The following is a 12,136-nucleotide window of genomic DNA, read 5'->3' as shown; positions in this document are numbered from 1 at the left end:
ACAGCCGGGGGGGTCAGGCTCTGCTCCCAGGGAACAGGGACAGGAGGAGAGGGAACGGCCTCAGGCTGGGCCAGGGGAGGCTCAGGGTGGACAGCAGCAGGAATTTCCCCATGGAAAGGGCGCTCAGGCCTTGGAAGTGCCCAGGGAGGTTTGGATCCCCATCCCTGGAGTGTCCCAGGAAGGGCTGGAGGTGGCACTCAGTGCTCTGGGGACAAGGTAGGGATGGGGACAGGGTGGACTCAGTGTTCTGGGAGGGCTTTTCCAATCTGGGATCTGTGTGATCCTGGGATTCTGTGTGATTCTGCCTCCAGCAGTTGAATGGAGCTGCTTCAAAGCAAGAGTCCAGCCTTTGAGCTCACTGGAGATCCCAGGAGAGCTGTGCCCTCAGCCAGGCTGAGCTGTCACTGTCCCACAAACCACGGATCCCACATGGAGCGAGTGACCCACAGATCCCACATGGAGTGAGTGACCCCATGGAATGATGACCAGCACTGGGCTGCACTCAGGAAGGTCAGGGGTTCACTGGCACAGACACTGAGCTGACACAGGCAGTCAGGTTTTCAGTCACTGGGTCTGAGGAGCACAATCTCCATAGAATCCCAGGCTGGTTTGGGTTGGGAGGGACCTTAAAGCCCATCCAGTGCCACCCCTGCCATGGACAGGGACACCTCCCATTGTCCCAGGTTGTCCCAAGCCCCATCCAGCCTGGCCTTGGGACAGCCACAGCTTCTCTGGACAACCCATGCCAGGGGCCTCCCCCTGCTCCCAGTAAGAACTGGTGGCTGACTGGTGATGGTTGATGCAGGGCTCAGGCTGTTCCTGTCTGCTTTATTGTAATTCTCTGTTCTCTGCAGTAAATGGGAAAACAGAGGCAGCCATGGGAAAGGAACACCATTAGCAGGTTTATAGTTCAGTGCTCCCCCAGGCTCTCGGCTCTCGTGTGTGGAAGGGCACTGCAGGGTCACATTTAGCTTTGTGATGTGAACTGCCATCGATGTATAGATTTTGTGAATTAATCTCCCTGCTTCCTGAGCTGCCTTTAAATGTCTTTACAATTGGAGTTCTCTCTGGATGCTGAAATGGGGTGAGATGTAACAGATTGCTACGGTGGCTCCTCCTCAATCCCCAGCCCCCGGAGGAGTTTGCTCACTTGTGTCTGTCTTGTGATAATGTCAATCTATTTTTTGTCTTCTGCACACGATGCACAAAGCAGGTGAGCCAGTAACTTTCCTGGCCACCTCAGCTTTTGCTTTACCTACTTTTGCAATATGTACTGGAAGACATTTAACCATGTTCCCTTTCTCTCCCCTTTTCAGCTCAGAGACACTAATGACCCGCTGTTTTTATGGAACCTCACTACACTGCCACGAAGAGCACCAGCTCATCAGGACTGAGAGAAATCTGAGACTGACTTGTCCTATTTTTCCTCTGAAATCTTCACCAAGTAGTAAACATTTTTTTTTTGAAGGGGAAAGGGGGTAAAAAGATGTTTAAAGCTCCCCCTCGCACCGTTAGGGCACCTGTACCTAATGTACATTTTCCTTAAAATTTCAAAAGATGTTAGGAAATATTTTATAAAACTTTTTTGCAATAAATGACGCATGAAATTACGAAAGACTCTATGACACTTACATGCAAGGAACCACTTGAATTGTTAGGATGAAGACTCACTGCAGATAACTGGGGTTTTTGTAATGTGACAGTCACGTTTGTATGTCTTGAGAGGTGCCAGTGACGGAGCCAATTTGCCTGGGAAGTTGACTGTAACTTTTGAACTTTTCTTTTAATTCTTGACTTTTAGCATTGCAATTTTTCCATTCTCTGAGGCTTAGTTAGTATTTAGTGCAGGTGTTAGCAGAGCTGTGATCTGTGATCAAAGCATGTCCAAACCCAGTTGTTTTTGTGAAATATGAACAGTCCTGCTATTGAGACCAACATTTCCCATAGAGGTGATGGAAAGGACAGTGACCACAAACTCCATGGATCTCTGTTTTATGGGAAAGCTCCTTCTGTGTGAATATGGTTGCATTTTATTTATGCTATTGTAACACTTAGGGAACTGAGGGTTGTGAAATAACCTTGAGAGGGGCTACAAGGCAGAGAGCAGCAGTTTTCTTATAATCCTATAACGGGATGGGAATCATGAATGGAGAGTGATTCAATGGGATGGCATTTCTATTTCAAATCATAGGTTATTTTTTTTCCTTTTGACATAAATATTTTTCAGATAGGTAACTAGTAGAGAGCAAAGGTTTTATTAGAGTTTCTGATGGTTGTTGATCTGAGTTGCGTTGACTTCTTTGAAAAGCTGTAAATCAAAAAAAAAAAAAAAAAAAAAAGAAACTCACTGGGTTTTATCCATTTTATTCCCCTCCCACAAAGGTCTTGGGTAAGACTGACTTCAGTGGAGCTTGGGAATGCTGGACACACTGCTGAAATCTTGAGTTATTAAATATTAATTTATTTGTCACTAATTATTTCCATTGTGTGCACACTGTCTCGGCAGAACCATTTCTTTTAAAGTTCTTAGTAGAGGATTTATTGTGGAACCTGGGAAAACAAATATTTGTTTTGAAGAGATGAAAATGTGCACATAATCTACTAAAAGTCAAATTTCTGTTTCTATAGAGATGAAAGGACTTGTAGGAAACTCTTTTCCTCTTTACTGATATCCTGATTCAATTGGAGAAAATAGAATGTCTTTGTCTGGATCGTTTTAAACCAGAGGGACTTTTCCAAGGGGCCTCTGGGTCAGCACAAAGACAATTTCTTCGTGTCTGGAGCCTGAATGAACCACATAAAATTTGAAGTTAGGACAACTCTGTCATTGGCAACAGGTTTATACTTGTTAAACAATCGGAGAGGGGGAAGTGACAGGCTGGGACAGGCCCCCAGACCCCAGCCAGGCCCATCAGGGATTCACACACTGAGTGTGTGGCAGCTCGTGCTTTGTGCTGGTTCAGTGTCTGCTTTTCAGAGCTAAATTCCTTTATTTATAAATGCAGAAATCGAATATTTGCTACCTACTTTTTAAAACCAGGCTGTACAGTGCTGTGCAGTGCATTCACGTAGTACCGTTTGCCATAACGATCTCATCATAAAGTCCAAACTTTTATTAGAATTTGGATGAATATTTGTTCTACAGTGCTTTTCCTTCTCACCAGTGGAAGAGGCCCAGCAGTCTGGTCCTGCTCAAGGCCTGGGATGTGACTAGAACTGAAAGATTGAGACAAGTGAATGAGGAAAGGGGTGACTCGGTGCCGGGTCCGTGCCAGCCTTTCACCTCCGCTCGGATTGACAATGGATGGGGGGCTCGGCCTAATCAGGTACATTTTCCCCCACCACCCCCCTAAAAGAAAAAAAACCACAAACCAAACAAAGAAAAGCCACCAAACCACATGGCACAAACCAGTTTCTGCTCAGGAAAAAGGCCCGGGACTGTGGTGGCAGGGTTGTTGCACATGGGATTGAGGAGTGCCTGCTGTTGTTTTGGAAGCCGGTAGTGCCTGGCTGTGCCCCCGGATCCCCCAGGGCTCTCCTCCCCTCCTCTCCCCTCCCTGAGCACAGCAGCTGAAGCAGGAGGGATTATTAACCCAAGGGATGCAGGTGTGCACTGGAGAATATGGGTATAGAGCAAATAGCATCCAAGGGAGCTCATGTCTGCCTTGCTTTTTCCCAGCATTGCGTTGGAAACCACGTTTTCGTTTGGAAATGAAATTGTCAGGGATATTCTAATGAGAGAGAGTGACAGTAATGTATTGCTTTTCACTTTTTTGCTTTAGTTGCTTAATATTTAAGCTTTGCTCCGTGCTACCTTCTTGTCTGTATATTGAATGGTCACTATGCCTCTTTCATTTTGTAGACTTGAATGAGGAAAATCTGATTTCACCCTTTAAGGTTTGCTGAGAAGTAAAAATGATAAAGAATGTTGTGTAACATTTATTCAAATAAAGCCTTGATTTTTTTCAGTGCTCTTTTAAAGGGAAATAATGTTTTGATGTCTTTAACTTTCTTGCTTTATTAGTCCTCGACCCCAAAACCTTTGATTTATGTCAGAAGTGGTTTTTTTCTGGATTAAACAAAGATTAAACTGAGGTTGCTGGTCCACTGCTGGAATTCCATCAGGTGGACAAATCTCTACATAACCTCACCTTTCACCAGAGCAGCTGAAAGATCCCAAGCCATGCTCAGCCAGCTGGATGCTTCCCAAAACAGTAGGAAAAATTGGAATAAGCAAGAAAAGATGGTGTGGTAGAGACAGATCCAAGGAAACCCTGGTGGCTCTGCCACAGTCCCAGGAGGAGGGGATGCCACGGGAAGGGCACACACAGTCCTTGGGCTGGTTTTTATGGAGTTCAGACAAGTTTTACCCTCACAGGTAAGTGTACAGGGGAATTTCTCCATCCAAGGAGAGTTGCCTTGTCCTGAGCTGTGTTTCCTTGCCCTGGAGGGATCAGGAGGTGCTGGAGAGGTAATTTCTGTTCCAGAGCTCCCAAAGCAGGGCCATGCCATAAAGTATTTTTCCAGAATATCTGGTGGTGTTGGCTTGGTGCTTGGACTCAATGATCTGAAAGGTGCTTTTTCAAACCTTAGTGGTTCCATGATTTTATAGAATGGCAGACTCTGGAACTGCACTTTCCCATCAAATAGAAGGCAGCATTTCAACACATATGTTTTCCACTTGCATTTTTGGTACCGTAAAGAAAGATTCCCTAAGTCGAGTTGAGCTCTTAGGCTAAACAAACAAACAAACAAAAAAATAACCTGTTTGAGTAAATTTGATTTCTAGGAAGTTCTGATTTCAGGGAAGCATCGGTGGTTTTATGGCACAGGGTATTTTTTATGGCACAAGGGTGTTTTTTATGGCACAGAGGATTGCCAGGAACTGGTGGGTCACCCAAAGGCACTAACCCTGGTTGTTGATAATGAGGAATTTTTCCCCAAAATAGAATTAATGGTTTATGGCACAGGGGTGTTTTTATGGCACAAGGGTGTTTTTTATGGCACAAGGGTGTTTTTTATGGCACAGAGGGTGCCAGGACCTGGTGGATCACCCAAAGGTACTAACCCTGGTTGTTGATAATGAGGAATTTTTCCCCCAAATCGAATTAATGGTTTATGGCACAGGGTGTTTTTATGGCACAAGGGTGTTTTTTATGGCACAGAGGATGCCAGGACCTGGTGGGTCACCCAAAGGTACTAACCCTGGTTGTTGATAATGAGGAATTTTTCCCCCAAATCGAATTAATGGTTTATGGCACAGGGTGGTTTTATGGCAGGGGATGTTTTTTATGGCACAAGGGTGTTTTTTATGGCACAGAGGGTGCCAGGAACTGGTGGATCAACCAAAGCTACTAACCCTGGTTGTTGATAATGAGGAATTTTTCCCCAAAATAGAATTAATGGTTTATGGCACAGGGTGGTTTTATGGCACAGAGGGTGTTTTTTATGGCACAGAGGATTGCCAGGAGCTGGTGGGTCACCCAAAGGTACTAACCCTGGTTGTTGATAATGAGGAGTTTTTCCCCCAAATCGAATTAATGGTTTATGGCACAAGGGTGTTTTTTATGGCACAGGGTGTTTTTTATGGCACAAGGGTGTTTTTTATGGCACAGAGGGTGCCAGGAGCTGGTAGGTCACCCAAAGGTACTAACCCTGGTTGTTGATAATGAGGATTTTTTCCCTCAAATGGAATTAACTCGGGGATGCTTTGGGAGTGACAAACACCCACATCTGGCCGCGGCTCCAGCAGATGGTTTTCCTTTTCCCTTCACGCTTGTTTCTCATTCTGCCGGGAATTACAGCAACTCCCATCCCCTTTCTCTCATTATTCCTCCAGCCTTGCAGCAGCTCCTCTTGAATCGGCGATCCTCATTAGGCCGGGAAATCCTGCTGCAATGTAATTGCTCGCTAATGGCTTTTCCTTTGTGACACGGCGCTGAGGGGCCGGAGCCCTCACAGAGGCCGGCCGGGCACATTTTGATAGCTCTGCAATTACTACTTCGTGGATTAATCCTCACTCCGGTGCCTGGCAAAGGGATAAAGGTGACCCAAGGCCCGCACAAAGCCCCTCTAATGGCGTTTATTGCCGCCCCCGAGCATCAAAAGTGTTATAAAAGGGCGAGGCTTAACGCGGGCCAAAGTGCGGCTCTGGCAGCAGGGGTTTGGAGAGGTTCCCGTGTGGAGTGTGAGGGGTCGGGGTTTAGATCTGGCAGGGTGACAGCGGCAGGGGCATTGCTGGAGGGCTGGGTGACAGTGACACTGTGAATTCACTGTCACACGGCGGTTGTTTGGGAACGTTCTGGGTGCGGGAACATTCCTGAGGCCCGGCTGGGCTTGAGGGGCTCCCGGTTCCCTTTGGGGCTCCGGCTTCCCTCAGGGCTCCCATTTCCCTTCGGGGCTCCCGGTTCCCTTTGGGGCTCCCGATTCCCTCAGGGCTCCCATTTCCCTTCGGGGCTCCCATTTCCCTTCGGGGCTCCCGATTCCCTCAGGGCTCCCTCTCCCATCGGGGCTCCCGCTTCTCTCGGGGCTCCCGCTGCCCTCACGGCTCTCGGTTCCCTCAGGTCTCCCATTTCCCTCGGAGCTCCCGGTTCCCTTCGGAGCTCCCGGTTCCCTCGAGGGTCCCCGCTTCCCCTCAGGTCTCCCGGTTCCCTTTGGGGTTCCCGGTTCCCTCGGGGCTCTCGGTTCCCTCAGGGTTCCCGGTTCCCTCAGGGCTCCTGGTTCCCTTTGAGGCTCCCGCTTCCCTCCGGGGCTCCCTGTTCCCTCGGAGCTCCCGGTTCCCTTCAGGGCTCCCCATTCCCCCGGGGCTCCCGGTTCCCTCAGGGTTCCCCCTTCCCTCCGTCAGAAGCTTTGTTAGTTATGGAAAAATTCCCTTTTTAAACAGTCCCAGTCATTTCCCCCAATGGATTATGCCACCACACACTGCCATCCATCCCTTTAGGCTGCAGCTCCCTGCACTTCCCTCCCAGCTCAGTCTTTAGCTGCAGATCAGTGCGGGACCCCCTGCCCTGCCTGAATTTGCCATTCCTCGGCTCTTTGGGAAGGGCTGGTCCCTCTGCCCCAAGGGAGGCAGTGCCAGGGCTGAGCCCCTCGGGGCAGAACCAAACCCTGGGTACAAACTCATCCTCAGTGCCCTGGGTTTGTGTCCTCCTCCCTTGTCCTTGCTCCACTTGTTGTGGGATTTGTTCTCCCGGGATTTGTTCTCCCTGTTGTGTTCTGCAGGCAGAGCTGGGAGCCAGGAAAAGGCTCCTGTTGTTTGCTGGGTCATACTGAGGGGTTTATTCATGTTCCATATCCGGCTTTTATGGTTCTGCTCCTGCTTTTCCCTTGAATGTCTCTTTGCTCTTTGTTTTGCCTTCCTTGCTGGGTTTGCAGCACAAGCCATGGGTGCTCCACGCTCACTGGACACCCCTGTAGAGGTTTTTGGTGTGTTCTGAATTTGGGATAAATATTCCAAGCCCAGGAGGGGCAGTTCTAATTTTGAAATCCAGATTTTCAGCTGAGCTCCGCATCTTGAGAGCTTGGGGACTGGAATTTCTGACTGTGGTTGTCTTGGTCATTAAATATTAAGTGAGGCTGTTCCTGCTGGAGGCTCTGAGCTGTCAGGGGAAGGGGCTGGGGGCTCCAGGGTGTTCAGGGATGGACACTGGACCATGTTGAGGATAAAACCCCAGGAATGCTGACACTGCTCAGAAGGATGTGGATGATGCTTCTGCATTTCACTCACTTGGCTGTGGTTGCCTTTAAAAAAGGCAGCATTGGGCATGAGCTGTGAGAGCAGAATTGGAGAGGTTTGACTTCACACTTCTCTGCATTAACACTGCAGGATCCTGTCAGGAGCCGTCAGCTGCATCTTGGCTTGGAAAACCTGCTGCTGGCTCCAGGTTCCAAGGGCTCAGCTGCATTCCAGCTGGGAGCAGGGACACGGATGTGTTGGGGCACAGCGAGAGCTGTCGCTTCAAGGGCACCTCGGGGCTGGAGCCACGGGCAGGAAATCTGTGAGCTCCCAGCCTCCTCCTTTCCCTAAGTTCCTAATACTGCAATTCTTCCTCTCTCAGACAGAGCAGTGCCCCACGATGTGATTTATTAAAAAACTATGGACATTGATCTAATACCAATATCCAACTATGACGGACAAAGACTCTCTAACAGTTTAAAGTTAGAAAGTGTATGTTTATTACGACGCCGGGCAGCGTGCGGGATAGCTCCCAGAAACACACGCGCAATTTACAGATCATCACAGGGTCTTTTATGTACAGAAGTATTGAATACACAAACTACAAATGCATATTCATAACTCTGGTACCTCCCATTCCCCGCTTCGTATGGTAATTAGCCCAAAAAGCCACCAAGCATGCGTAGTTTGTTCTTTGAAATGGGTCGGTGGTCTTTTTAATGGGGTGGGGTCCCAAAATGATGAAGTAAGATTGTCTTCCTCAGCTCTGACTTTTTAACCTTTAGTGTTCGTGACAGCTAAATCCTGTTTTTCCCAGGACTGTTTGATTTATGATTGTATTGTATTCATGGGGTCTATTGATTATTCAGGATGCAGAAGCCCTAGTTTGACAGTTCCTCTGATTGATCGGTTCCTTCCAAGGATTATCAGTTCTTTCAGTCTGGCTTCTGTTAGCAAAAGGGAAGTCCTAGCTACATTATCTCAGCACTATCTATTTTGACTACAATCTTTAATTCTTCTAAATCTATGCCTCAGATGGAGGGTCACAGCCCAAGGAGCTCGTGGAAACAGGACAAATGCAGTTAGAAAAGCCCTGGCCCCGCTGCCTCTCCAGGGACCTCGCTGGGCACTCGCCAGCACCACTCAGGAATACACTTAGGAAGCTCTTCCAGCAGCCACCGCCCAGACGAGATAACAGCATTTCCCCTTCTTCCTGCCATCCCTGTTCCTGCCATCCTTGTTCCCTGGAGTGTCTGCAGGGAGGCGGTGCTGCACTTCACTGCCCAGAGGCAGGAACCAAAACCCAGTGTGTGCTAATCCCAGAACAGCACAGCTCCCTCCCGGCTCCCTCCTGGCTCTGTGGCTGCCAGGGGTCAGTCCTGGGGAGCAGCTGCTCCTGGAGCCTCCCAGACACTGCCCAGAACTCATGGACACCAGGCAGGGAGTCCTGGGAACCAGGAGCAGAGCCCTGGGCCCAGCCAGGCCAGCAAAGACAGACCTAATCCTGCTGCATCCATTTAGGGAATGCAGGATTTCCAAATTGTCTCCTTGAGAAACAACGGGGGAGAAATGTGAGTTCTGGGGACTCCAGGCTGCAGCTGCAGATGGTTTCCAATTTGGAGATTCCCAGTGAACGTGCAGATTCAGGAAAAAAAGGGGTTTATTTTAATTTTCACTTGATTTAGAGCCTTTAATCTTTGTCAGGGTAGGCAGTGATGCCTCTGGCTTAGAGCCACAATTCCTGTGCCAAGGGCTGCCCAGAGCCCCCCCAGCAGTCACAGCCCTGCCCGGGGTGGGAAAAATGAACTTGCTGAGCAAGAAAATGTTGGGACCCATCCAAAGAGGGAAAGCTTGTGAATGAGCAACGTATGAATGCTGCACATTAAATGTGCCCCAGTGCATCTTTGCCCATGTTGGAGAGGAGGCACTGGGATATAATTGGTTCTTGGCTGCAGCAGTAATCCCTTGGGAATAACACAGCTAATTAAAGCCTAGGAACTGGTGACCAGCAGCTTCTCCTCTCTCTCAGGCTGGGGCTGTGCTCATCAGGGGCAGGTAGATCCCAGGAAGTTTGTGCTAATCAAGGAAGGAGGGGTTGGGCTTTAAAGCTCAGTGCTTTGTCAAATCCTGAATATCCCAAGGGATGAGCTGGGGGGATTTTGGATCCTGCAGGGCAGGAGGGATCAGCTGTGCTGTGTCAGTCCCACTGACCCTTCCCTGGAGTGTGGCCTCTGACTGCCTCCCTTGGGGAGGTTTTGGGAGACAGAGGAAAATGATGTGAACTTCTTGTGAAGATGTGAACTGGGGAGCTGTTTTTTGGTGTTTATTTTTTTTTTTTTTTTTTTTTTTTTTTTTTTTTTTTTTTTAATCTTTTAAGAGAGATTAAACGCTCCAAATCTTTGGTGGGATGGAGGGAACTGCAGGTGTCCAGCTCCTCTGAGAGCCAGGCCTTGGGACTCATGAGCAGGATCTGGAACGAGGCCAGGTTGGATAGGAGTTAGAGCAAACTGGTGTCTGGAAGGTGTCCCTGGTCTCTGGAAGGTGTTCCTGGTCTCTGGAAGGTGTTCCTGGTGTCTGGAAGGTGTCCCTGCCCATGGCAGGGAGTGGGACTGGATGAACTTTAATGTCCCTTCCAGCCCAAACCATCCTGTGATTCTAAACCTCAGCCCATCTGCAGCCAAAAGCATTAAAGTCTCTGAGGGGACAAACAGAGAAGTGAGGGAGAACCTCTGCATAAAACAGAGACAAATCCCACTGTCAGTTCTGGTGTCCAAAAATGCAAAGTCTGAGCCACGAGTGTTATGGAAATTCTGGAGAAAGTTCTTTGTAGGGAGAGGCTCATCCCAGCTCATGGACAGGACCAACATTCCCTTTGTTTCTGTGCAAACACCTCAGGGCAAAGGGCAGGTACTGAAAGGTTTTGTGTTTGGCAGGCAAAGGAAGGAGGAACAAAGGTGGGAGCTGAGGATGGACAACTCCAGCTGGAACAGAGGCTCGTGCTGGTCACCAGGAGGGTGAGTAACTGTTGGAACAGTGGAGAAAGGAACTGTTTGGTTTAAGAGCACTTGTATTTAAAATATTGTGTTTCATGAAACATTTTTTTCCTATTAGAGGTTGTAAGTCCAACATGTGTGACTCAAAACTCCCTGGCACTCCCTGGGTTGTGGCCAGTGGCACCAGGAGGAGGCACCAGTTATTTTACTGGTGGCAGCTGTGACTGTTTAGTTTAGACATGAAAAAAAAACACTTAAAAATCAAAAGCAAGATCCATGCACTTGTTCAGGATTTGGACAATGCAAAAGGACTTTCAGGCAATTAATTGGATTTTTGCCTGGAGGAGAACTTGCTGTGGTGGCAGATAACACCTGCCAGAGGTTTCTGGTCCAGCTGGAGAGAGGGATGACCTGGAGGTTTGAGTCCTCAGTACCAGCCTGCCCAATTCCCAGTGACTTTCACACAATCCAATTAAATTACAAACACTAATCAGCTGCAGTCCTGCTCCCTTTGCCCTTCCCTTCATTGGGAAACTCCAGGTGCACATCAGGCATCCTGCAGGGGAGTTGCACAATGATTTGATGATGTGTTTGCACAGCAGGTAGGAAATTCAAAAGCTCTGTTGTGCTTCTATTTCCCAGAAATTCCCCAGTCTCCAGCTGAGAAGGAATATTTGCAGCTCCCCAGGCCTTCAAAGGAGTGAAGCAAGAACAGAGTGGAAGGAACAGAACTCCTGTCCTGGAGCAGCAGGTTGGAAAAGGCCACTGGTGTAACTGGGCCCAAGAGCCACCCACGGGTGAGTGACACTGCACACAGGGTGGGCAGGGACAGAAATAGGTCAGAGCAAGGGAATTTAAAAGAAAACAATTAAAATTGAAAGCATCCAGAATATTTCCAAAGGGGTTCCATTGTTGTACATGCCAGGGATGGTGTGAGGTGAGTGGAAGCAGGGCCAGGTGGTGATGCAGGGCCTGAGCCCAGCCCAGCCCTGCCAGGGCTCCCTGCAGCAGCCTGGACACCTTTGCTCTGCAGTGCTGCAGGGTTTAGAGAACGTTATTAACATTTCTGCAAATCCCCAGCCACTGAGCCTTCCCTGCAGAGCTCAGCTCAGGCAGCAGAGCTTTCACAGCTCATCTGACCCCAGGCCCAGCTCTATAAAATAAAACTAAACTAAAAATGCAGCAGGACAGAGTTTAACAGTCAAAAAAATTCTGCACAGATGCAGAGACAAAAACGAGATTAAAGCCCCAAACCTGCTGTGCCTGGAAAGGCTTTTCCTTTCAGTGAAAGGCTGGAGCTCCTGAAATTCAGACACACAGAGACTTCCTGAAATGAACTGGAGATGACACCCAATAGCCAAGGCAGCCACTGCTAATTATTTAATTAAATCATGTACTGAAATCTGCATGGAGACAACTGCAGAAGCTGCCTCCAATTCAACACTTCAGCACTGATAAAACCAGGAGA

At 48.5% G+C, this 12,136-nt stretch overlaps 1 protein-coding gene across 3 annotated transcripts in view; it reads left to right on the top strand.

Moving 5' to 3' along the window:
- The window catches only part of PWWP2A (PWWP domain containing 2A), a 31,763-nt gene extending 20,311 nt beyond the window's left edge, over positions 1–11,452 (top strand). Inside the window, exons 3-4 of one of the 3 annotated variants that reach the window (XM_083871730.1) lie at positions 10,609–10,689; positions 11,311–11,452. In XM_083871730.1, the coding sequence (XP_083727856.1) occupies positions 10,609–10,640 (32 nt within the window). In that variant the 3' untranslated portion in view covers positions 10,641–10,689; positions 11,311–11,452. Of the gene's footprint in view, positions 1–311; positions 419–1,316; positions 2,344–10,608; positions 10,690–11,310 lie in introns of those variants that run through there. The other 2 variants (XM_083871731.1, XM_083871727.1) reach the window with 2 other exon arrangements.
- The last annotated feature ends 684 nt before the right edge of the window (positions 11,453–12,136 follow it).

Source organism: Zosterops lateralis (assembly GCF_965231275.1).
Source record: "Zosterops lateralis genome assembly, chromosome: 14".
Classification (NCBI taxonomy): domain Eukaryota; kingdom Metazoa; phylum Chordata; class Aves; order Passeriformes; family Zosteropidae; genus Zosterops; species Zosterops lateralis.
Note: the sequence above shows the minus strand (reverse complement) of the source record. Positions and strands in the feature narration are given on the sequence as shown.